Here is a 25336-nt window from a genome sequence, read left to right as displayed (position 1 = left end):
TGAATTAATGTGTGTAAATTTTTGTCGTTTGAATGTTTTATGCCACACCCTATATCTCTATTATCAAAACTTTCATCCTTCTCAATCATTTTTTCATTCGCAAAGTTCATTGTCATCTCGCTCTCACCCTCTGTCTTTCACTTACAATCGCTCTTGTTGCTTTCTCTAACAAGGTGGAATTCGAGAAGCTTATTTCTTATATGGACCTGGCTGACGGAGCTCAGCTGTTAGGGTTAGGGTTTGGAAAGTACTTCAGCAAGAAACGTAAGAGGCAGAGAGAGGAACATGACTGCTCTTGTATTGAGAGTGATAAAAGTGAAGTACAATAGCCACATAAAGAAGTGACCTAAAAGATGTGCTCACATGGTCCGGCCATAAAGTGTGCCAGGTGGACCAAATCACTTATAAACTATTATAAGTGAAACTAAGCTAAAACTGGGGAAAAAAACCTCCACTAACTGAAGTAAAAAGTGCCCTAGTAATCTACTGATGATCACTAGCACTCCTCTGGGTGCATACACAGCGTAAAACCCAACAAACTCCCCTGGAGTGATATGTGATCACTGTACATCATCCACCAAAAGGAAACAAATTCAAAGCAGTGCGGAAAGCTTCGAATTTCGGATGTGGTAAAGCCTTGGTGAAGATGTCTGCCACATTCTGATCTGTAGGACAGTAGATCAGACTGATATCACCTGCCTGGAGTCTCTCCCGAACAAAATGATAGTGAATCTCAATGTGTTTCGTGCGAGCATGAAACACAGGATTCCTGGCCACGGCAATGGCACTCTGACTATCAGTATAGATAGATGTAGGCTCCTCCACTGAAATATCCATATCAGTCATGAGACGACGCAGCCAGACACACTCAACGGTAGTAGTGTAGGCTGCTCTGTACTCTGCCTCACAAGACGAAGTGGCCACTGTGGTCTGTTTCTTGCTTAGCCAAGAAATACATGAAGAGCTAAGAAAGAAACGATTGCCACTAGTGGAATGTCTGGTATCAAGATCACCAGCCCAATCTGAATCGCTGTAAGCATATAACTGCATGTCACCCCCCTCAGGATAAAGCAATCCAAGAGACAAGGTACCCTGCAAATACCGAAATACACGCTTCACAGCTTGCCAATGTGACAATCGCGGGCTGTGCATGAATCTGCTCAACTGAGATACGGCATACTGAATATCTGGCCGTGTAGTACACAAGTAAATAAGGCACCCAATAGCCTGAGCATATGTAGTGGCATCAAATAAAATACTGTCATCTTGTAGTGACAGGTTCATCCCAGGCTCCATAGGAGTGCTATAATAGGCTTGCAATCCTGAAATTTAAACTTCTCCAGAAGTTTAGCAACATACCGAGATTGCAACAACCCAATGCCTCTGTTATCTTGCACAAACTGTATGCCCAAATAGTAGTGTACGAGCCCCAAATCAGACATGTCAAATGTCTGTTGCAGTATCTCTTTAAAAGCTGCAATTTTGTCATCATTTGATCCCATGAGCAAAAGATCATCTACATAAAGACTGATGATCAGCAGATCTTTCTCTTCTTTCTTTACATACAAAGTGGCTTCTGATGGACTGTTCACAAAGCCTTGAGTGAGCAAGAAAGCATCTATTTTTGCATACCAAGCTCGTGGAGCTTGTTTCAAACCATACAAGGCCTTTTTCAGCCTGCATACTTTCCCTTCATGACCATGTTCTGCAAAACCTATGGGCTGATATACATAAACTTCCTCCTCGAGGTCCCCATGTAGGAAAGCAGTCTTGATGTCCAACCGGTGAACAACCCAACCACGATGTGCAGCCAATGCAATGACACACCTAAGTGTTGACATACGAGATGTAGGAGCAAATGTCTCCTCATAATCAATGCCCTTCTTCTGTGCATAGCCCTTTGCAACTAGACGGGCTTTGTACCTGTCAATGGATTCCATCTGCATGTCTTTTCAACTTATAGACCCACTTAGTACCAATGGCTTTCTTGCCTTTGGGCAGATCAACCAAATCCCATGTTTGATTCCTTTTAATAGAATCAAGCTCATCCTGCATGGCTTTATTCCAATGCACATTGTCTCGTGCATCCACAAATGAATTAGGCTCATCATCATCCTGTAAAGTGGCTGCCATAACCATATTCAAATCCATGATGTGTGCATGCTCATTGGTCCGTGTCTCCCTTCGAGTACGGCTAGCAAGAGGACCATCTAGATGGCTGTCCTGTAATGTCCTCAAATACCATCTAGGTATGTGTCTGACCTGTGGAGCCTGCTGCCCCATATTTGGCTCAACTACTGGCTCAATAGCCTGCTGAATTTTTGCACCATCTTCATGATTAGCTGGCTGTCCTGCACCCTCATGGGTTGGATCACCAACTGTGGAATGAAACTCCATAGGTAGTAGACCTTCAAACACATCATTTTCAGCCTGATTTGCATCATAACCAGCCATGGATATTTCTGATTTTTCATCAAAAATCACATCCCTACTAGTGAATATCTTCTTGGATAGTGGGTCATATAACCGGTAGCCCTTGCTCTCACGGCTATACCCAACAAAAATGCATTTTGTGGCTTTATCATCCAACTTCCTCCTCAACTCTTTGGGTATGTGTGCATATGCAAGACACCCAAAAGTACGAAAGTGTGATACCGAAGGCTTGCGGCCATGCCAAGCTTCAAAAGGAGTAATGGAAACCAATGCCTTTGTGGGACATCGATTCAAAATATGACAAGCACACATTACAGCTTCCACCCAAAAGATATGTGGTAGCTTCTTTGCCTTTAACATACATCTGGCCATCTCCATGAGTGACCGATTCTTCCTTTCTGCAACCCCATTCTGCTGTGGAGTATAAGTAGTAGTATACTGATGTTTGATACCTCTACTCTCAAGAAAGGAATTCAACATATGTGACACATATTCCCCCCCTCGGTCAGAACGGAGAGTTTTAACCTTGCATCCTGACTCTGTTTCAGCAAGTGCTACAAAGGCCAAAAATGCATCATATACCTGTGATTTTTGTGTCAACGGATAGACCCAGCATATACGAGAGAAGTCATCAATAAATGTAGCAAAATAGAAGCAACCTCCTAATGACTTCGTCTGCATGGGACCACAAAGATCACTGTGTATAAGCTGCAACTTTGCAGTTGCTCGTAGAGCTTGATCACGTGGGAAGGAAAACCGATGCATTTTTCCCAAAATACATCCTTCACATATGTGATCTGGAGGCTTCTCCATAAGAGGTAGGTCTGTCAACATGTTATGTCGCTGCATAAGCATAAGACTACCAAAATTTACATGCCCCATGCGAGCATGCCATAACTCCGCATCAACCATAGCTGGAGTAAGAGTGAATGCATTATAAGCAGACTGATCCACTGGCTGAAATGCATCCAATTGATAAAGTCCATGACATAATGTACCAGTAAGCATCAAGGTCAAAGCATTAGCTTTGTCTCTGACCATGCATTTGTCATCATCAAAGTGGACTTGCATACCACACTGTGCTAAAGAAGAAATGGACAACAAATTCTTCTTTATCCCTGGTACATATAAGGCATCTGTAAGGCGAAGAATAAAGCCATCAATGGCTGTGAGCTGAATCTCCCCAATGCCACGAACTGGATATGAAGCAGTATTGGCACACTGAACAGTTTTGCCAACAGGAGCAGGGCCTACATGACAAAACAAATCCCTGCGAGATGTGATATGCTTTGAAGCACCACTATCAAAATACCAAGTACATGCATGCTCTGTCACACTGAGTGCCTGTGAAGACCAAGAGGCATCATAGCTGCATGTGTAGAAACAGTAATCCCTGTCCTCAACAAAAGAAGCAGTCTCCGGAGGAGCTTTAGAGGCATCATTTACAGACATCCCAGATTCCTTTGCCTTCTCTTTGGCAATCCTCTTCCTACACTCTGTGATGTAGTGACCTGGCTTCTTACAGTCATGGCATTTGCCCTTCTTCTTGGGCTGGCCATCACCTTTCTTGGTATCCTGAGATGAACCACCATCACCTGAATTCTGATTTGAACTCTTTGGCTGAGATTTGCCTTTCCCTTTTTGACCTGTAGTAAATGCTTGTTCAGCACTTGTGTTCATATTCATGTTCTTCTTGATTTGCTCTTCTTGTAGCAAGAGAGTAACAAGTTCCTGATACTTAAGGGGTTCACCAGCATTCCTCATGCTGAGGTTCAAAGAGGTATGAAAAGCCAAGTAAGATCTTGGCAAAGAGTTCAAGATGGTGGACACAAGCTGTGTCTCAGGAATAATCTCATCCACATTGATGAGTTGCTCTCTCAAATCCTGCAGCTTGTTCAAGTGGCTAGACATATCATCTCCTTCATTCATTTTCTGATTTTCCAGGTCTCTTTTAAAAAACGAGATCCGAGCCTCATTATGAGCAGCATACATCTGCTCCAAAGTCACCCATGCATTCCGTGAAGAGCCAGCTGAACGAATATGAGGTATAATAGACCTCTGTACTAACAATGCAATAAGTGACAAGGCTTGTGCATCTCTGGCATCCCATGTCTTCTGAGCATTTGTTCTTTGAACAGGCAATGGCTGACCTGGTGCCTGTACCTGTTGTCCTCGTCCACGAGCACCCCCTTGGGGAGGAGTCTCTGGAGCCAATGGACCTGGACGTGGTTCATCACCACTAACAAAATCCCAAAGACCTTTTGCCACGAGCACATTTCTCAGCATAAAACTCCACAAGGAGTAGTTCATGCCGTCCAACTTGTCTTCCTTAGACAAATACGTGAATACATCACTCTGCTGTTGATTTGCCATTATGCCAATGCACAATGTTGTACCTGTGTATCAAAAAACCCAATAGCAACAACCCTAAAAGCAATTGTACTCCACTGAATACAGCTTACCCAAATATGCCTGCACTCTCAATCCTCTGAATGTGCAACACAATGCACCACTGACTGAGTAGAGCAGCAAAAATGGCTCACACAGTGCCAAAATGTCCAAAAATGCCCAAAGTTACTGTACCCAAAACCTTGCAAAAACCACAAATGTGATTTTGCAGGTACAGGCGGTTGTAGACTGTACGGAACTAGTGTACGGTACAGTGCAGGTACAGGTCGACTGCACGGCGGATGTACGGCGATTGTACAGTGCAGGTACACGCAACAGGTACTGTACTGAAACAGCAGTCCACAAGTTGGCAGCGGGTACTGTACGGAGCTGGGCGAGCAGCTGACGGCGAGTGTAGGTCGCCTGCAGGTACTGTACGGGGCTGGGCGACTGTGTACGGAGTAAAGCAGGCGCCTGGTTGTACGAACAGCTGAAGGCGATAGCTGATAGCGAACTTGCACGGTGCTGTGTACGGAACAGTAGCTGGTCGACTAATGTACGGAGCAGAGTACGGAACAGGACAGGCGCCTGTACGGAATGTACGGTTGAAGGCGACTACCTGTACGTGGCTGCAGCTGAAGGCGACTAACTGTACGGACACTGATGGCGTGGAACAATACGGGTAGGTCGCGTGGAGCTGTACGGGCAGGGCAGGCCAACTTGGGAGCTCTGATACCAAATGAAGGAGCTCAGCTGTTAGGGTTAGGGTTTGGAAAGTACTTCAGCAAGAAACGTAAGAGGCAGAGAGAGGAACACGACCGCTCTTGTATTGAGAGTGATAAAAGTGAAGTACAATAGCCACATAAAGAAGTGACCTAAAAGATGTGTTCACATGGTCCGGCCATAAAGTGTGCCAGGTGGACCAAATCACTTATAAACTATTATAAGTGAAACTAAGCTAAAACTGGGGGAAAAAACCTGCACTAACTGAAGTAAAAAGTGCCCCAGTAATCTACTGATGATCACTAGCACTCCTCTGGGTGCATACACAGCATAAAACCCAACAATTTCATGAGCCTATAAGTAGCAAGGGTCAGTTCAGTCATGAGTCATCTCATCCTTGATAGGTGGGACCACATATAGGATAGTGTCTGAGATCTGTGATATCCTATCCATCAAGGTCTTGACATCCACCAGGTCAAGGGAGAGTTGTCTCTCACCATCTTCCATATTCACAAAGACAAAAATACCCCTCTGCAAGCTCCTTAGCATCTCCAGGTTGGCTGACTTTAACTCTTCTGTTTCTTTGATGTATTGTTCTTGGATATTTGCTGGGGTTATTTTTACTTATCGATCCTTTTCTTTTTTGATATTGTGCTCTTCCTCCCGTCTGGCCTCCTGTTCTGCCCTTGCTCTTGTGTTAACACAGGTCATAGGGAGGCCATGCTAGGTAGGATCTATGTACATCTTGATACATATATGGAAAACACTGTTTCTCAGCAACATATCTCTCTCCTATCTTTGTTCATCTTTGCTAAGACAGGTAGTTCTTCCGCATGTTACAATCCCTATCAAGAGTGTATACATGCCGGATATAGGTGATGGTTTGAAAGAGGGCATCTATGGTGAGTGGGTCCACCCCAAACACTGTTAGCACAACCTTATGTGGCACCGACATCTTACTTCTGATCATGTGTGACAACATCATAACTTGTAGCCTCTCTATGCTCTTCCAGATGGCTTTCCCTAGCCTTGGTCCCCAAAAAGTTGCACCATTCATGACTGTTGGGTGTACCAAAGTGTCAAAAAGCTAACACTTGTTGCGAGGCTCTTGGAAGAACATTGCCCCTCTCTAGACGGGCCAGGGAGGCATGAACTTTTTTCATCATTTCTATGCGATTGGTGGGAGTCCTCTTTCATGGCTTATGTAGTATGTGGGTTAGCAATGCTTGGTTATGTATCTACTCAAGCTCCGTCACCCTACTCAGACATCACCCATGAGGTTGTAGCTAGTGGGATGCTTCTCAAACCTCCATTACAAACTTCTTTAGATTGTCTTAGCCTACGTCAGAGGAGGCCACTTAGGCCCCACATAGACAGAGGGATCACACATGCCATTGCCATACTAGATGTCACTAAAGCTTCAAAATACAGGTTGCTGATATGCAAAAACTCAATGCGCAAAAAAAGGGAAAAAAAGTTTTTGAAGAAATAAAAATAAAAAAATGACATGGCGATGTGGCACTGACACGTGGGAGGATAGCAGCACAAGGTCACCTTACAGGCTTGGAATGATGCAACTAGCTTTTGGAAAGCAAAAGATGAAAAGCTTTTTAAAAACTAAAAAGAGAAGAGCTTTTATTATTAAAAAGATGCTTTTTGGACTATAAGTGAGTTTTAAAGCACTTTTCTCAAGTGCTTTTGGGCAAGAACTATAAATTCAGCTATTCTCTCATTATTGAGACATGGAAAAAGACAAGAAAGCTCTCAAGCTCTAAGAACTTGTACTGAAGACTCCTTGAAGAGGTTTTATCTAACATAACTTGGAGGGGGGGGTCGGCCCAAGGCTATTTCGACTCCTAGTGTGGTGTCTTCTCTCTCTACTCTCTGTCTTTTGTTTATTTTTAGAGTTTCTCAAGATTTTATGCGTGAACTTGTTGTTTTCTTGAAGATAAGCTAAGTACTTGTGCCACAACCCTTACGAATGCCTATTTCAGTGGTATCAGAGCGAAGGTTATCTCTCTCTCCTATGAGGGATAACGATCTTTACACCCGATGCTTTTTGCTTTTTCTTCAAGCAATGGGAAGCACTCACCACCAAGAAGAGGACCAAACCACCAAAAGTGGAAAGCAAACCCAAGAAGACTGAAGAATCCACATGATCAAAGAACTTATGACCAATGTGGAAACTTCTCTCCAAGATCCCGACTTGATGAGAATTTTTGAGAGACTATCTAAGAAGATCGAGCAAATGAAGAAAGGGGATGAGCAATCAACAAAGGAGGTTGCAACTGAAAATTAAAAGTCTTCATCAAAGAGAGCTCCCTCAAAGAGATCACCCGGTCCTCCACCTTCTCGTGGATGGAAGAGGAGCCATTCCAAATCAGCCCTCTCTCATCATGGGAAAAGTCGACATGGTTGGAGAAGGTCCAGGAGCCCATCTTCTTCATCAAGCCTTTCATCTTTCTTATCATCATCATCATCATCTTCTTCTTCTTCTTCGTCTTCTTCCCCTTCTAGGTCACCCTATCCATCGCATGGAAAGAAAGGGAAGAAAGGTAAGCGCAAAGCTAAGGAGCTCAAAGGAGTGTCATGTGCATGCTTGCCCATGTACATTCTCAGGGCTAATCTAGAAGGGGCAGCCAAGAAAAACAGATTAAAGCTAGGACATGGAGCACAGAGTGCTATTTGGCAGTGTGAGACTAGGAGCAAGGCATGGAAGAGATGGAAGGACAGTCGACTGAGACCAGAAGCTGTCGGCTGTACCAGATCAGTGTTGGGCTGCAGGTGCATCAAGACAAACCAGTCGGACAACGTTTAAAAGTATTTTATGCATTGTAGGCTGGCCGATCAGCAGTCGGATAGAATGCCATGTATTCAAGAAGACTATAAATAGACAGGTGGTGCTCCTCAATGATTCATTCAACTCCATAAGAGTTGGGTCCGTAGGGTCCAGCATTAGGACTAGATTTTGGCGATGTTCACCTTTTCAAGAAGACAGCCAAGGGCTGTAGATTGTAGGTACCTTTTTGTACCATTAGAATATACTGAATTTCCAGCCATATCTCTCTCTCTTTTTTGTCTCATAGGCCGACTTTGGCCTTTCGTAGACGTTAATATATCTTTCTTTCTTTCTTTCTTTCTTTCTTTCTCTCTCTCTACTCTCTCTTCATGTCTGCGTTTTGCATCAGCAAGGTTCTAAGTGGTGTTTAGGGCTGAAAGAAGACACCCAGAGCTTCTGCGTGTTACATTGGTATCAGAGCATCAGGCTCAGCAAAGCTAAACACTGAATCAGTCCCATATGATGGTGTACAGGTCCAAGGTACAGGAAAGTACACGGATACGAAGCCCAAGGCAAGGAACATAGAATCGGGAAGAGCTCCCTGGAGGTTTGTTGGTGGTGTTCCACAAAGCCAGAGGGGATGGCAGTCTTGTGAGCTAGATAGGTTCTTGGGCAACGGTCCCAAGGAAGGATTATCCTCCAAGGGGTGATGTGAGAGTGCCAGACTCATTTCTCAGGAATGAAGACCAAGACAATGTTTAGAGTTAGGGCAAGAATGGATTGGGGACTAAATGGAACAGATGCATAGATCTTATTCAGAGGCAGAGTGGTTTTGGAGACCGGGCTGGGTTTTCAGAGAAAAGGGTTGCCAGGGATGGATGGATGACAGAGGGACTTTGGGAAAGATTGGGATGATGACAGTCATCCAAGGAAAAGGTCGGAATCCCGTCATCAAGTTTAGCAGAGGGGGATGTCATGTGCATGCTTGCCCATGTACATTCTCAGGGCTAATCCAGAAGAAGGGGCAGCCAAGAAAAATAGATTAAAGCTAGGACATGGAGCACAGAGTGCTATTTGGTAGTGTGAGACTAGGAGCAAGGCATGGAAGAGATGGAAGGACAGTCGGCTGAGACTAGAGGTTGTCGGCTGTACCAGATTAGTGTCGCGGGCTGCAGGCGCATCAGGACAAACCAATCGGACAGCGTTTAAAAGTATTTTATGCATTGTAGGCTGGCTGACCAGCAGTTGGCCAGTATGCCATGTATTCAAGAAGACTATAAATAGGCAAGTGGTGCTCCTCAATGATTCATTCAACTCCATAAGAGTTGAGTCCTTAGGGTCCAGCATTAGGACTAGATTTTGGTGATGTTCACCTTTTCAAGAAGACAGCCAAGGGCTGTAGATTGTAGGTACCTTTTTGTACCATCGGAATATACTGAATTTCCAGCCATATCTCTCTCTCTCTGTCTAGTCTCTCTTCATGTCGGTGTTTTGTATCAACAATGTTCTAAGTGGTGTTTAGGGCTGAAAGAAGACCCCCACAGCTTCCACGTGTTACAAGGAGCCTGGAGGAAGGACGGTGCGGTTTACACCATATGATGGAGCTTATGGATACACAAACAAAGCCCTCACTTTCATCCGCCAATTTGATATTGCTTTTGGCTCCAAAAACTATTCGGAGTCATCTAAGATTCGCATGGCTAGTTTACATCTTACGGAGACAGCCAATGCATGGTGGGGTGCACTCATGGTTGAGGGAACAGCTCAATGGAAAGACTTCAAGGAGCAGTTTTATGATCAGTTTTTACCTAAGAAGTCTGAAGATGATGTGCACCTTGCATGGGAAAGATTGTGGATGGAAACAAGTGAGATAGTTGATCTCTAGAGTAAGAAATTTTGGGATGCATATCTCAAGATTAGTCCTTTTAAAGAGATTTTCGAGAAGTCTAAGTTAAGAAAGTAGGGGGCTGGTTTGCATGACAACATTCGAGATTTTTTGAATATATGCCCGAATGATACCATCGAAGATTTGATGCATTCAGCTTCAGTTTGTTGCCAGGGTCTACATGGTAGAGGAACCAAAGAAAAAGACAAGTACTAGAGATCAAAAGTCTTCGGTACTTGAGAAGCGTGAGAACTCCAAGAATAGGTTTCAGCCTATGAAGTTGACGGGTATTCCAAACTCCTACAAAGGAAAGCACAACTTGACCAATGAGCAAATAGAGGTCTACCGCAAGGAAGGGAAATGCTGTTAGCATTATTCATCTCCTGGTAGTGTGCCCAAGTTGTGTATCAAGGGTGCCCAGATTTATCCCGAGCAGCACCATATTTTTCCCTCTGGTCAGAGCCCTTGGTTGTAGGGTTGGCCACCCATTTTCACATGTTTATTATTAGCTAGTCGTGGGTCTTTTTTAGAGCAAGTCGGCCAGCTCCAGTAGGGGCTATATAAGGCTAGGCTCTTACTCATTTGTAGACAGCTTGACAGGGGCTTCTAAGCCCGGGTCCTCCCTTAGGGGAGTAGCTCATCACCCCTCACTTATGGGGACCACCCCTTGCACAGTGCTGTTTGTATCATTGCTTCTTCATCAATATGCAGATTCGTTTTCTTTCTCTCTGTTCCTATGTGTCATGCTTTCCGCTGTGCACTTTTGACATGGTATCAGAGCACCAGGTTGAGGCTCTTCTACAAAAGGTGTTCTAGCGTTTTTTTTGAGAGAAGGATTTCTGCGTTTTTTGATACTGCTGGTTGCAGAGGAGGAGGGAGCGTTTTGGTCTTGTCTGGGGCAGCTGGAGGAGGTACAGGGCAGCCCCTACTGGCTGCATTTTCTGCAGGTCTGGGGCGGCCAGAGTAGGTACCCTATTGGCTGTGTTTTCTGCCCTTGTGAGCAAGTGAAGGGCAGCCAGCATGGCTGCGTTTTTTTCTCTGAAGGTGGGCAGCCTGGCTGCGTTTTTTTCCAGAGGAGGTGCTGGGCAGCACAGCAGCGTTTTTTCTCCACTGGAGGTGCTGGGCAGCCTGGCTGCGTTTTTTCTCCAGAGGAGGTGCTGAATGTGCTGTGTTTTCCTTGTCCCTCTCTACTTCTTGGTACATGTGCTGCCGGCTGGTTACAGCAGCGGTTTTTGCATTATCTCATCTGTGTTTTTGGAGGCAGGTGTTCTTTTCCAGGAATGGTGCCTTCCCACATGGCCTTGAGCCCTTGCTCGGCCAATCTTTGCTTTGTCAGAGTTTTCAGACTCATGGGTACACACTTGGATTCACATCCTCGAGGTGTGTATGGAAGACAGTTAGTCCTTTCTCGATAGCAGAGGGGGTCTATGAGTTTGTGCCAATTCAGCATAGTTTTGCTGGTGTACAGGTGTTTCTGTTAGGTTCTCAGGGTGTTCACCTTGAGAGGGGGATGTGGTTACTTGGCAAGGTGAGCCACTCCTATTCCCCAGGCAGATGGCCTTCTGGATTACAAGGTACAGGCACAGGAGTCTTCGTCCCTAGGATGAGCATTGATTTGGGAGCATGGTGTACATGTTGAAATCGGCATTCATGCAGAGGCAGGCTAGGTCATTTGGTGATGAGAGCTGTTGTCGAGGTTCACAGGTACTTGCTTAGTTACAAGACGGGTACAGGATGCATGGCAGGTGTACAGGTTCATTGGATACAGATAGGTACCAGTGGAGCAGATGATTGACATCAGATTGTGCTTTGGGATGATGAGTTGTGGATGGTTGGTTCCACATGGACACGTGACTGGTTGGTTGGGAGCTTGCCAACTGGGGGTGTTTGGTTTTGGTAGGAGAGCTTTCTTGAGCTTAGTGCGATAGTTAACACCAAAGAGCTCAGGGGGTGTTGCCATGTGACTGGGTGACTCATAGGGGTGTGTGAGTAGTAGTCCCATTATGCGATGGCGAATTATGGGTACAGGTTTTAAAGGTTAGGTGCCAACAGGATTGTCAGCTATAGTGCTGGAGGTATGTTTCTTCCACTTAGAGTGTTAGCAGGATAGAGAGGCATTGTTGGACCGAGGGATACATGGAGATCCGGAAACCTTGTATCTGGAGATTGGTGTTCAACAAGCTCAGAGTTGGAGGCTTGAGTACCAGGTCTAATGTAGCCATTGTGGGCCTCTAGGGTGTCTAGAGGCGGTGCCAACAGCGAGACAGTTTGGCGGTGTTCTCTAAGGAGCAGATTTTTTCTTGGAGGTAGAGAGTCAGACGACATCCTTTCTTGGGCTGAAGAGGGAGCACATTGTGTGGACTGGTGTGATACAGATTGGGTTGGAGATATGGACATCTGGTGGTTCATTTTTGGATTTTGCTGGACTTCTGGATCGAGAGCAGTTTCTTGGAGTAAGTGGTAGAGGCGGGAGCAAATCGACTTTTCGACTTGCTTTGGAGGTTTCCTTTTCCAGCTCCTTGGACCGGTTTCTCTCCCAGGATCTGAGAGGGGGTGTTAGCATTATTCATCTCCTGGTAGTGTGCCCAAGTTGTGTATCAGGGGTGCCCAGATTTATCCTGGGCATCACCATATTTTTTCCTCTGGTCAGGGCCCTTGGTTGTAGGGTTGGCCCACCCATTTTCACATGTTTATTATTAGCTAGTCGTGGGTCTTTTTTAGAGCAAGTCGGCCAGCTCGAGTAGGGGCTATATAAGGCCAGGCTCTTACTCATTTGTAGACACCTTGACAGGGGCTTCTAGGCCCGGGTCCTCCCTCAAGGGAGTAGCTCATCATGCCCTCACTTATGGGGACCACCCCTTGCACAGGGCTGTTTGTATCATTGCTTCTTCATCATTATGCAGATTCGTTTTCTTTCTCTCTGTGCCTATGTCTCATGCTTTCCGTTGCGCACTTTTGACAAATGCTTTAGATGTAGCAAAGAGGGGCACATGTCAGCCCAATGTCCGGATCGTCCGAAGGGACCTAGTGAGCAAGTGAAGTCCAAGGAAAAGTCTAAGCTAGTGGTTGGTGGGATTCCGGATGTATTGGGAAACGTTTCAGAACTTGAGGCTAGAGAGTTATGCCTCTCTTGGGCAAAGTGCGGGCCAAGAATGCTCTAGTGTTGTTTGACATGGGAGCCATAGGTAATTTCATTTCCGTAGAGGTTGCGGAACAACTGGGTATCAAACCCGTGTTTCATGGTGATGTAGTGGCAGTAACGCCTATCATTGGTAAGTTGAGGATTCATATCCAGGGTTATGTGGACTATGAGGATTTCTATATTTCACCTGTGAAGCACTCGGATGTCATCTTGGGGATGCCATGGTTCCATAGGAAGAGTGCTATTATCTAGATTCCCGAGAGGACTATTTCTTTAGCATAAGAATAAGGGTATCACTATTGTAGCAAAGAAGAAGGGAGATACCATCCCTATCGTATCTGATGTATCTATTTCCAAAGCAATAAAGTCTTCTATCTTTGCGCATATGATCTTTGTAAAGGATAAGAGTGAAGACTCAGTGAAAGATTTGAACTTTCTTGAGAGGGAGAGACTACAATTTCTAGAGGGATACAAGGATTGCTTCACGGATGTTATTCCAGGAGAGTTGCCTCCTGAGTGACCAGAGGATCATGTGATAGAGTTGATTATAGGGAGTTCACCCCTGAATCGACCTCCTTACCGTGTGAGTGCAGTACAACAAGAAGAGATTATGACACAAGTACAGGACTTGCTATCAAAGGGGTTGATACGGCCTAGTTCTTATCTCTTTTGTTCTCCAATGCTTCTACTGCATAACAAGGATGGCTCATTCCTCATGTGCATGGATTATAGAGCGTGGAACAAGATTACAATGAAGAATCAGTTTCCTACAAATCAGTTTCCTACACCGAGGGTTGATGATGTATTGGATAGGTTGGAAGACGTGGCATTCTTTAGTTGGATTGAGCCACAGGATATTCACAAGACTGCCTTTTGTACCACTTTTGGATAGTATGATGCCTTTTGGACTCACAAATGCTCCGGCTACCTTCAATTGCGTGATGGATCGGATCTATAGACCACATTTGAAGTATGCAGACACTTTCTTTGATGACATCATTATGTTTTCCAAGACCGAAGAGGAACAGAGGAAGCATTTAGCTAAGGTATTTCAAGAGTTGCAGTCAATGGAAAGAAGAGTGAGTTTTTCTTCAAAGAAATGCATTACCTTGGACGTATAGTGTCTAAGGAAGGAGTGCAGATGGATCCAACAAAGCTTGAGGCCATCAAGAATTGGCCAGAATTGAAATCCGTACATGAGGTGCACAATTTCTTGGGGTTATGCGCCTATTAAAGGACGTTCATTAGAAAGTTTGCTACCGTTGCCGCTCCATCGCATGATCTAACCAAGAAAAAAAGTAGTAGTGTTTAGATGGGGTGAGCGTCAAGAGACATGCCTTCAACCTATTGACGGAGAAGCTTATTATTGGACCGGTATTGGTCATTCCAGACCTAGTGAAACCTTTTGTGGTGGAATGTGATGCAAGTGGGGATTGTATAGGGGCAGTTTTGCAACAAGAAGGGCATGTGGTTGCCTTTGAGAGTCGAAGGTTGCAACATGCTGAGAAACACTTGCAGGTTTATGAGAGCTGTGATTCATGCTCTTACTTTATAGAAACATTATTTGCTTGGGGCTGATTTCATGGTGAAAGTTTGAGAGATTTTCTGACCCAAACTAAGCTTTCCAAGAAACATATGAGATGGGCAAACTTTTTGTCCATGTTTCATTTCCAGATTATCCATACACCTAGAAAGAAGAATGTGGTTGCAAATGCTCTATCTATGTTACATGTACTGAGGTTGATCACGGCAATGCACAACAGTGTCTTCTTTGTACCTTTATGTGGTGAGATCTTTATTATCCAATTCACAGAATAGAGAGAGAGAAGAGAAGTAGGCGACAAAGTATTGGGTCCCAATTTACCTACTAAAGGGCCCCTCCTACAAGCAGGAGTATTTGCTTGTACTATTTCTTTGGAGAATGCTGTACAACGCTTGAGAACAAGCGATATGATTGTCCAATGCAAGGATGAGGAAGAACGTGCATCGATTGAGTATCCACCAATCCGAGGCACTGCAGAAAACTCTTTGGGCCACTTATGCAAGTCCAGATAGCTATAGGACTGCACATATGCTGGCTGAATGCTGAAGAGATGCTTCAATGATTGCTTGGAGAGAGCAGGATGCGAATTGGTGCTTGAACTACTGAATGCTCTTGTCATGTGCACGCCCGTGCCATGGCTAATCTTTAGCATGAACTAGCTTAATCCTTGATTAGTGCAGCAGATAAGATAAGCATTTAGGTCACCATAAGCATTGGCATTAGCATGATCATCATGAGCATCATCAACAGTATTATCAGCATCATTCATCAGCAGCAGCAGCCCCAATATCATCTCCATCAGCATTAGCATCTTCATAAGGGGCCTGTTGGCAGCCAGCAGGTATTCTGTCGGCTGCCATCAGAGGCCCCACAGCAGGCGGCTGGTTGCTCAGCCTTTGGCCAATAGTAAAAGGGGGAAAAACGCAGCATATTTAGCAAGTGAAAGGGGTTTTTGTCCATCAGAAGTGACCAACTGGATTAATATGCTGGCCGACTGCAGCCTCAACATATATAAAAGCATCTAATAATTTTCAGCAATGTTCAAGTCATTATTCAGTCATCATTCAGTCTAGAATTAAGTAGAATATCATGTAGAAGGGCTAGGGTCAACCCCTATGGGGCTGACCACAAGCCTCAGCCATGTACAAGCATAAGTCACCTTTTTGTACCATATGAATAAAGAAAACCTGAACACTAATCTCTCTCTTCTTCGCTCTCCTCTCTGTCTTAATCATAAGTAATTAGCATCATTGTTCATGGCACGGGCGTGCACACGACAACTCTTTTGAATACTTGAATGAATTATGAGGGACTGAAGTGATTTCTTATATATGTCCTCAGGTTGGTGGTCGGTGATAGAGGCTGTCCACCAGTTCATCGTGGGGACAAAAAATGCTGTTTTTACAGCATTAAATGCTGTGCTAACATCTTATTGCTTTTTTAAGTCCTGGCGGACTCCTTGCCTACTGGCCGACCTGCTGTTGCTTGTTTTGATGCTGGCCAACTGGTGCACTAAGGCTCCCAAGGCTGGCCGACCGTATGTAGGGGCAGAGGTAGGCAGCCGACTGGCTGCCTAGGCCCCTCCAAGGCCTAGATGCTGCCCTTTGTGGGCTGCCATGCTTATGGGATGGCCTTTGGCTGTCCCATAGAGCAACTATGCATCTATATGCTTGCTAATGCATGACCTAATGCTAAGGATAGACCTCTACATGCTTTATCTGATGAATTCTCCAAGTGGGTTAAGAGGACTGACTCTCGATTGACCTCTAAGGCTCGGAGACTGACCTACGTAGCACGTGCCTGACTGTCCCTGGACTGAGGGCTCATGGCGTACGACAAATATTCCTAGAAAAGGTATTATTATGTACAAATGTTCACACTGATGATCATGCCGGTGTGTTACTGTGTACCCTAGTGCAGGGTGCACGTGACAATCTAGGAGACCACAGGTACATTTAGTGACCATTGCCTATCATTGAGAGTTGGATTCCGTGAGAGATCACTATGTGCATGATAAGGACTTTGGTGGGACTATGCGGAAGCTAGAGGATGGTCAGACAGTTAATCACTATTCCTTGAAAGAGGGATATTTGATGATGGATACACGGTTATGCGTAACCAAGGATTTGAGGCAAAAAGTGTTTGAAGTCACATGCACCATCTTAAGCAGGGCATAGAGGTATTTCTTCTACTATGCAAGCATTGGTATTGGCCTAGCATGAGAAAGGATATCGACACAGTGTTTAGACTTGTCAAAAGGTTAAGTACAATCGTCAAAAGACTCCAGGATTGCTTATGCCTCTACCCGTGCCCGAGGGGCCATGGGAAAGTATAGCGATGGACTTCATTTTTGACTTACCGAAGTCAAAGTTTGGGAACGATGGTATTTGGATGGAAATCAGAGCTGAGTACATGGATATGAATACTGTTAGTCTACCATAGTCAGACACTGAAATGGGTAGTTGGACTATTGTAGGAACTGGTGTAAAAACCAACAAATTGGTATCAAAACCAAGGAACCGTTTGTGCATTCATTTGTTCATTTGATTTATGCTTGTGAGCATATTTGTGTATGTGTGCCAAGGGTCAGGACGCTCGGTTAAACCCAAGGACGAGCATGTGTGTACGTGTTTGTGTTTTGACATATATTGTGTGCGTGTTGATCTTGACACAAAGAGAATCATGTTGGGAAACTCCTGCCTGAGGATGACTCTAGAGGTGCAAGGGTTGGAAGTATTTGCGAGAGATCAAACAGGAGGTCACTTTATGTGAAGGGTGAAAACCATGAGGGCAAGATGCTTCCCAAAGCCAAGCGCAAGAGAAGAGGAGGATATTTCACATGAAGAACCATGTCTCAAGAGCCAAAGAGAGAAGAGCTAAGTCCACAGCAAGGAAAAAAAAGGAGAGAAAAGCAAGACCTAACAATTTAGGACAACTGTTTAATAAGTTGGGGGGATGTCACCGAAGCATCAAAATACAGGTTGCTCATATGCAAAAACGCAACGCGCAAAAAGAAATGAAAAAAAGCAAAAACAAAAAAGAAAAAAGGGTGATGTGGCATTGATGACGTGGTGATGGTGATGTGGCACTGACACATGGCAGGATAGCAGCGCAAGGTCACCTTACAGGCTTGGAATGATGCGACTAGCTTTTGGAAAGCAAAAGATTAAAATTTTTTTAAAAACTAAAACGAGGAGAGCTTTTATTATTAAAAAGATGCTTTTTGGACTATAAGTGAGTTTTAATGCGCTTTTCTCATGTGCTTTTGGGCAAGAACTATAAATTCAGCTATTCGGCTCAAGGCTATTTCAACCCCGAGTGTGGTGTCTTCTCTCCCTACTCTCTCTCTTTTGTTTATTTTCAGATTTTCTCAAGGTTTTACGCGTGAAGAAGTTGTTTTCTTGAAGATAAACTAAGTACCTGTGCCACAACCCTTATGAAGGTATGTTTCACTAGAGCGCGTGGTCCTTTGGCCCCATAGACCCATGGAGTCACCAGAGAGAGCGCTTGATTTATTTGAGAGCTAGATGCCCCTACCCCAAGAAATCTGGACCCCCCCACCATTCAGTTGTGGATCCAAGATAGGGATCAGAGGAGGTTGACTTCCTCACAACCTTGCACTATGTCGTGGAGGAGAATGGTACTATTATTATTTTTTTTCAGAAAGGAGACTTCTAGTAAGTATGAAAAAATTTTACAAAATGGAGATTTCACACCAAGAAAGGTGGAGATCTCAACCAATCAGGAGCCCTTTGCTGCCAATAGGGTCCCGAATGAGAGGATGTGAAAAAGATACCAATGTCCCACTCTCTCATAAACTGGCTGCGCTTCCTCTTCGCAGCCCTCGAAGATCCCTGGATTCTGGCCCAGGTAGCCATGATGGTGTGAATAATATCACTCCAATCCTTGCAAAGATACTGAGAAACAAGAACGGGAGTAAACTATTATTGGATGTCATGGAGGAGGATGGTACTATTATTGAAGAAGAATACCACATGGGGGTTGATTCGGACCTTCCACCAGTTGATTGTAGATCCTAGACATGGATCAGAGGAGGTGGAATTCAGCACAACCTTGCACACTCTCGTGGAGGAGGACACTACACAACATGAGCTCTTTGTATTGTATTGATATGGAGAATCTATTATGTACCTAGCCCTAACCCTTGGGTTTAGGGAATAATTTAGTAGGGTTAGGGGAGCCCTAGGATTAGGGAAAGCAGGCTTAGAATGATGGCTAAGGTTCAATATTAATAAACCCAAGGTTATTGGCTATTTATGACTAGACCATTATTTATAGCAACAATAAGCACTATATAGGCTTCGGTTATTATTGATTCATTGTGGTCTGGACCTGGACCAATAGGCTTACGCCTACCATGGACATGGTGGATCACGGGTAGTCTTGCCGAGGGCCCCTGTGGGCAAGCACCGGTGGTATGGGACGCTAGGGTTGATTGGCATGGACTCGTGGGAGTGGAACCTTGGCGATTGGCTCGGGGGAGGTTTGTGGACGCGAACCTATGGTTGGATGGTGAGTTTGCCTGCACCCCTTTTATTTGGTTTCTCTAACCTTGTTTGTGCATGTGTATTAGGTTGAATCTTGGAGGGATCTTACAATTGGTATTAGACCAAGCCTAATTGCGGAGGGGGGGAAAAAGCAAAGTTTGCATGGCGTCCTGTTTTTATCAAAGTTGCCTAAGCTAGGTATCTCTTGTTCTCCATATCTGCATTTTGAATTTGCAAGGAGTAGGTGCTTTTTCAGGTTTTGCTGGCAAGGTAAAGTGCATGTGGATTCTGAGAGAAGGGGGGGTAACGAGGAGATTGGTATGCATGCTTGCGGGCGGGATTGCCCTGGGAAACCCCTGGTTCTTGACTGTAACCCTAGGCTTTTCTGAACTCTTGGAAGCACTGCAGGTTGCTTATGTTATGGTGCATGTGGTGTTACATCGGCTATCGACTAGCACCCAGACATGTAGGAAAGAAAAGAGGGCATCACTTGTAGGTTCTGTGAGCAGTAGGCGACTGTCTGAATGCTGGATGCGCTCTGGATTAGGGCACCTACAGCAGACAGCCAGGTTGCAGTCACAGCCACCAGAAAAGGGCTGCATAGGACAGCAGCTGGGCAAGCCAGCAGGGATTCTGTGCGTAGGGCTGTACGCTTGGACCAGACCGAACAGATCTGTACTGTATTGTGCAGGTCAGCAGGCCGTACAGCAGCAGCAGTTGACCGTACAGAGGCTGAATTAGCCAAATATATGGTAGACTGGCACATGGAGACAGAGCAGGCTGAAAGTTGGCAGACAGCAAAAGGCAGCACATAGAAAGAGAGAGAAAGCAGAGGGTGGCGACTTGTTTTTTGGCCCAAAAAAAAAAACATACTTGATGCCAGTTATAGGGCTATTGTTTTTTTAAACTCGACAGTCATGTTATTTTTATTATGAAAAAACATGGGGCTGTTTTTTTTTAAAAAAAGCAAGGGGTGGGGCAATTTTTTGCGGACAGTTTATAAAAGGCTGTTTCTTTTTTGGGAAAAAGCACTTGGGTGTTTTTAAGCCATAAAAGAGGGATGGCCTTAGGCCCTTTGTACTGAGCCCATTACGAGATTGATTGAAGGTCCGTCGTGAGGATTTATCGCCGATCTTCATCTCTCGTGCGTGGAGTACATGTGGGACACCTTATTTTTGCATACTTTTCTCCTGTTTCTCGCGTGAAACTTGTTTTATCTTCCTCCGACTTTTCAGAATTTTCAGAATCCTTGCAATAGTAAACCTTTCTTCTCCCTTTATCATGGCATCACGACTCCACTCATTGATGATGTTTTGGACCATGAGGAAGATTGTCCATAGGGGTCAAGAGAACACCTGGAGATGTAGCAAAAGGTGGTTGGGGGGGTTGAGAAAACTTACTTCGAGGAGTATATGGTTCAACTTTGAGTAGAGTTCCGGGAAGCCTAGGTGGACTCTTGGCTCAACCGCTAGAACGTACTCTTTGAGTTTCACTTGTTCCCGGAAACTGAGAAGTTGCAGATGGTTAGGGGTCTCTTGAGGGGGGAAGCCCTGACATGGTGGAGAGAACTCAACAATAAACTGGGTACTTGGGTGGATTTTGAGACAGTGTTTCGCGATGAGTTCCTCCAAGTGGAGGATGAGTTTGATATAGTGGCTCAAGTTTATGTACTTGGACATGAGAAACCTGTCTTTCGACACATATTTGCAAAGATGCAAAGAGTCGCAGCCCTAAGCGACACACATGGATGCCACAATGTTGTGTGGGCTTTTTATCTGTGGGTTGGCATGAGAACACAAGCTCCAGGTAAATAATAATCATAGCAAGACACTGGAGGATGACATCCGCTATGCTAGGATTTATGAAGAGACCATGGTTGGCCAGACGCAGAAGAACCGCCTTTGAGAAACCTCAAACCACAGGAACCTTTGAGCAAGATTCCAGGCGTAAACATACGTTTAAGTCTGAGAAGGATCCACTAGACGAAACCAAGTCTTCGGGTGAACCCAATGAGAAGAAGGATTAGAAGCATCAGGAGATCCTCCAGAGCATTAGGAAGGGCTGGTGTTTCTCATGGTGCCATATAAAGGCGAGTTGTCCAACGACAAAGACCACGGCGGCTCATTTGACCGAAGTCACAAGTAAACCTAAAGTTCTTTCCTAGATATTATTGTTTTAGGTCAGAGTGCTTGCATGGAATATGTTTTCAGCATGGCAATCTTTGATCCTAACGACTTAATACGTATGTGTAAGTCGGTGTTAGGGAGGGCTGTGCACATCCTTTTTGACCCTAATAGCACTCACAACTTCATTAATGGCAAATTTTTACAGAAGTTGGGAGTGAAGATGCACCTAAGTGATCATGTGTATCGTGTGAACTTGGTGGGAGAATTTGGACTGATTTGGGACAGGCGTGTGTCTCAGTCACATATATATATTCAGAGTTATGCATCTATGTCAATTAAAAGGGTCATGTTTTTGTCCTTTGTAATGGAAGATGCTCCAGTATTTTGGAGAGAGATTTTGCAATCCCACTTTCTATTTGTTGTAACTCAGCACCACTTCGTAATATAAGTGTTTAAATGTGTTGGTACCCTTTAATCTGATGTTAATTCTGGTTTATAATGGTTAACTTAGGTGTTTGGAGGACACTGGTTTCGAAAGCATCAGTGCGCAATTTCGTAGATGTTTTCTTTGCTGAGTTAGGTTGTGATCTTCATCTGGAGAGTTAGTCGATCCCAGGGTCTCAGCCTTTGAGGATGAGCCAACTGGGGGAGGAAGAGATTGTTTGACAATAGTCGGAATATGTCAGGGTTGGGACATATGACATGGTACATTTCCATGAGGGAGAGCCATTAGGACGAGACTAGTAGGATGTATGGACATGTGTGAATTATTTCACTGTTATTCCAATGTGACATGAGGTGGAGGTGTAGTGCACCAAGACTTAGTTGGGAAAGGATTGATCACCTCAAGGAAATTTTATATTGTGTGTATCCTAGTGGTATTGGACGCTATGATCTGCAGCATGTAGAGTTTGTGGGGGTGTATATTTTCCAATCTTGCTATGGCCTATCCTTATGGAGGGTAGTTATCCTAAGGTAGACAGAGTTTACACATGACTTGACAAGGAAATCGGAAGGGTAACTTGGATGGGGTTGCTAGGATAGGGTGGGTGAATCTTTTACCTAGTTTTGTCTTGATTGATATGATTCCTTGAGAGGGCTATGCAGAGCCAATGGGCATTTCATTCGGTATGGCAATAGGTCCAGGCGGGGAGCTCTATTAATTTAGATAAGGACCGGGGGATCATTCCACTTGTTAGGGTGAAAGGTAGTCAATACCATGTTTGGAATCGGGTGTTGTTCCATGGTGATAAGAGTATGTGTGCCAGATTATGTTGAGCTTAGGGGAGAAATTTCTTATGTCATGACGCTCCTACAACATGTAATATGGAGACTTGACAGACGTGTGTTTTTCTGATCATCCTTAGTCCGATGGGCAAACAGAGAGGGTGAGATCAGGTTTTGGAGGATATGGTTTGGGCATACGGCTCCAAGCGACCATTGCATTGGGAGAGGTACATCCCTATGGTCGAGTTTGCCTATGGTACTACTCGGCATATGGTTATGGCAAACTAAGTGGGGAGGAATGTTATGTACCTAGCACTAACCCGTGGAGTTAGGGACTTATCCAACAGGGTTAGGGGAGCCTTGCGATTAGGGAAAGCAGGCTTAGATGGGTGACTAAGGTTCAGATTTAATAAATCCAAGGTTATTGGCTATTTATGATTGGATTGATATTTATAGTGGCAATAAGCACTATATAAGTTAGTTGGGGGTTACTATTGATTCATTGCGGTTTGGACATGGACCAAGAGGCTTACTCTTGCTATGGACATGACGGATCATGGGTAATCTTGCGGAGGGCCCCTGTGGGCAGGCACTGGTGGCATGAGCATGGACTCGTGGGAGTGGAACCTTAGCCACTGGCTCGGGGGAGGTTTGGGGAGGTGAGCCTATGGTTGGGTGGTGAGGTTGCCTGCACCTCTTTTATTTGGTTTCTCTAGCCTTGTTTGTGCATGTGTATTAGGTTGAATCTTGGAGGGATCTTACAACTAGGTTGAATCTTGGAGGGATCTTATAGAATCCGTGTTTGAAGAACACATGTATGGACTCGACTAAAGCTGCTCCTAGGATGTTGTGCCTTGGTGCTTCTCTAAAGGTTATGTTGGACTAGTTTTATGCTTGCGTTATGTGTTAACCTGTTGGCTACAAATTTTCGACTTTCTAGACCTCCTCATCGCCTCCTTATGGTTCGCGTTAGCCTTTCCTTGTTGCCTTTGGCTGCGTCTAGGCTTGGCATTGTTGTGTGTATATCGAATGTAGGAATCAGCCCCTTATACAGAGGTTATAGTTAGCCAGCTATCCTTATAGAATTAGTTGAGACCGAGTTCATGGGGTAGTTGTGCCAAAAGCCCCTTACTACATGGCCGACTTGGGAGCCTAGGCCCTTGGCCCCATTAATTTGGCATTGGGCCCCTCTAGGGTGGCTTATCAATTGATCCAAAGATGTCTCGAGATGTACGTGACAGAGCTCAGCGACATAGGGACGGAATATTGAGAGGACATGTTGAGAGACAAGGGGAGCCCATACAAGACGTTGCCCAGAGATCCATCACCGACTTGTTCACGGCATGAGCATCTGCAGCAGCCACCCACACTGACATGGCTGCCGCATCAACGTCAGCTCATGCCAGCCATACACGGGGGAGATATTTGTGTCCTAGAGGAGTCCTAAGTGCGCAGGCCTACTCCATCTTGCGGCTAGGCGCCCCCGACCGAGAGCACCGAGCCATGAGATTCTCCGATGACGTGATATGCCCTCACGAGTCACGGTTCACCATAGCCACATCTGCCGTCAGGAGGCTTATAAGTCATGTTTCAATTTTCAGTTTTCACGTTCTTTTTTAGTTTTTCCATGGCACTGTATACCCATGGTATTATTGTACTATTCATGGTCTCAGAGGCTTCAAGTCTTTTGTAGACGTTAATATATATTTCTCTTTCTTTCTTTCTCCACCATCTTGCACAGCTATCCCACAATCTCCTTCCCTTTCACGGGCCACCCACCTTTGCCTCTTGCAAGAGGAACTTGCAAGCCACCTGGCAAATCATGAAGTGTGAAGTGCAATGGATTCTTTTGGTGCCTTACTTGATGCGAGAAGCGAGTGACACGAGAATGCATTGCACCAACTCTTTTCGAGCGCGGATAGTAAGGAGGCTTGGCGTAAGCTCTTGTAACATGGGCCACCCATACTCATCACTGACCCCCTCATTTGGCACACATGTGCAAAAGCTCTACGATGTACCCATCCAATCATCCCTTGCTCCGTCATCTGACCGTCACTATCTCCAATGTCATTACAGCCATATACAAACTCTGAAATGGGCGTTCCTAGTATCATGAGGGTTTAATGACGGAGCACATTGCACACGCATGTGACACCCTTGCCCCCCTGTTGGCACACATGTTCCACACAGAGATTTATGCCATGGTTTCCTATCTTCATGGTCCACCAACACCATCACCTCCATCAGATCCTGGAAACTACAGGACTAAGGCCTAAAGCAACACTGATCAGGAGTACTTTTGATGAAGCAAACAGAGCCAAGGTAGAAGTGTTTGTCCTTGTCTTGACCCACGCTTCAATGGTAGAGCTGTCAAGTGTGCTGGGCAATTCTAGTCCTTTTTCTTTCGTCCTGTTCTCTTTGGTGACTATCTGAAAGATCTGCTGAAGCAGGAGTGTTTTCTCTTCATGTAGGTTTTTGCAATACAGTTCCACCTCTTGATAACAACGATTTTGTTCTTGAGCAGAGAAGGATTTCGACGAGCTTGTTTGCGATCTGAGTTTAGGTATTATTTAAGTATGGTC

At 44.9% G+C, this 25336-nt stretch overlaps 1 protein-coding gene across 8 annotated transcripts in view; it reads left to right on the top strand.

Moving 5' to 3' along the window:
• Positions 1–25336, top strand: part of LOC147622342 (uncharacterized) — a 91481-nt gene that overhangs the window by 24175 nt on the left and 41970 nt on the right. For 6 of the 8 annotated variants that reach the window (XR_015269686.1, XR_015269685.1, XM_086823443.1 and 3 more), the window contains one exon: positions 25226–25317. Coding sequence is in view for 4 of the 8 variants with exons in the window: in XM_086823443.1 (XP_086679569.1) it covers positions 25226–25317 (92 nt within the window). In the remaining 4 variants the exon portion in view is untranslated. The remainder of the gene's footprint in view (positions 1–25225; positions 25318–25336) is intronic. The other 2 variants (XM_086823441.1, XM_086823442.1) reach the window with 1 other exon arrangement.

This window comes from Cibotium barometz, chromosome 29 (assembly GCF_041138505.1).
Source record: "Cibotium barometz isolate CiBa-2024 chromosome 29, ASM4113850v1, whole genome shotgun sequence".
NCBI lineage: Eukaryota > Viridiplantae > Streptophyta > Polypodiopsida > Cyatheales > Cibotiaceae > Cibotium > Cibotium barometz.
Note: the sequence above shows the minus strand (reverse complement) of the source record. Positions and strands in the feature narration are given on the sequence as shown.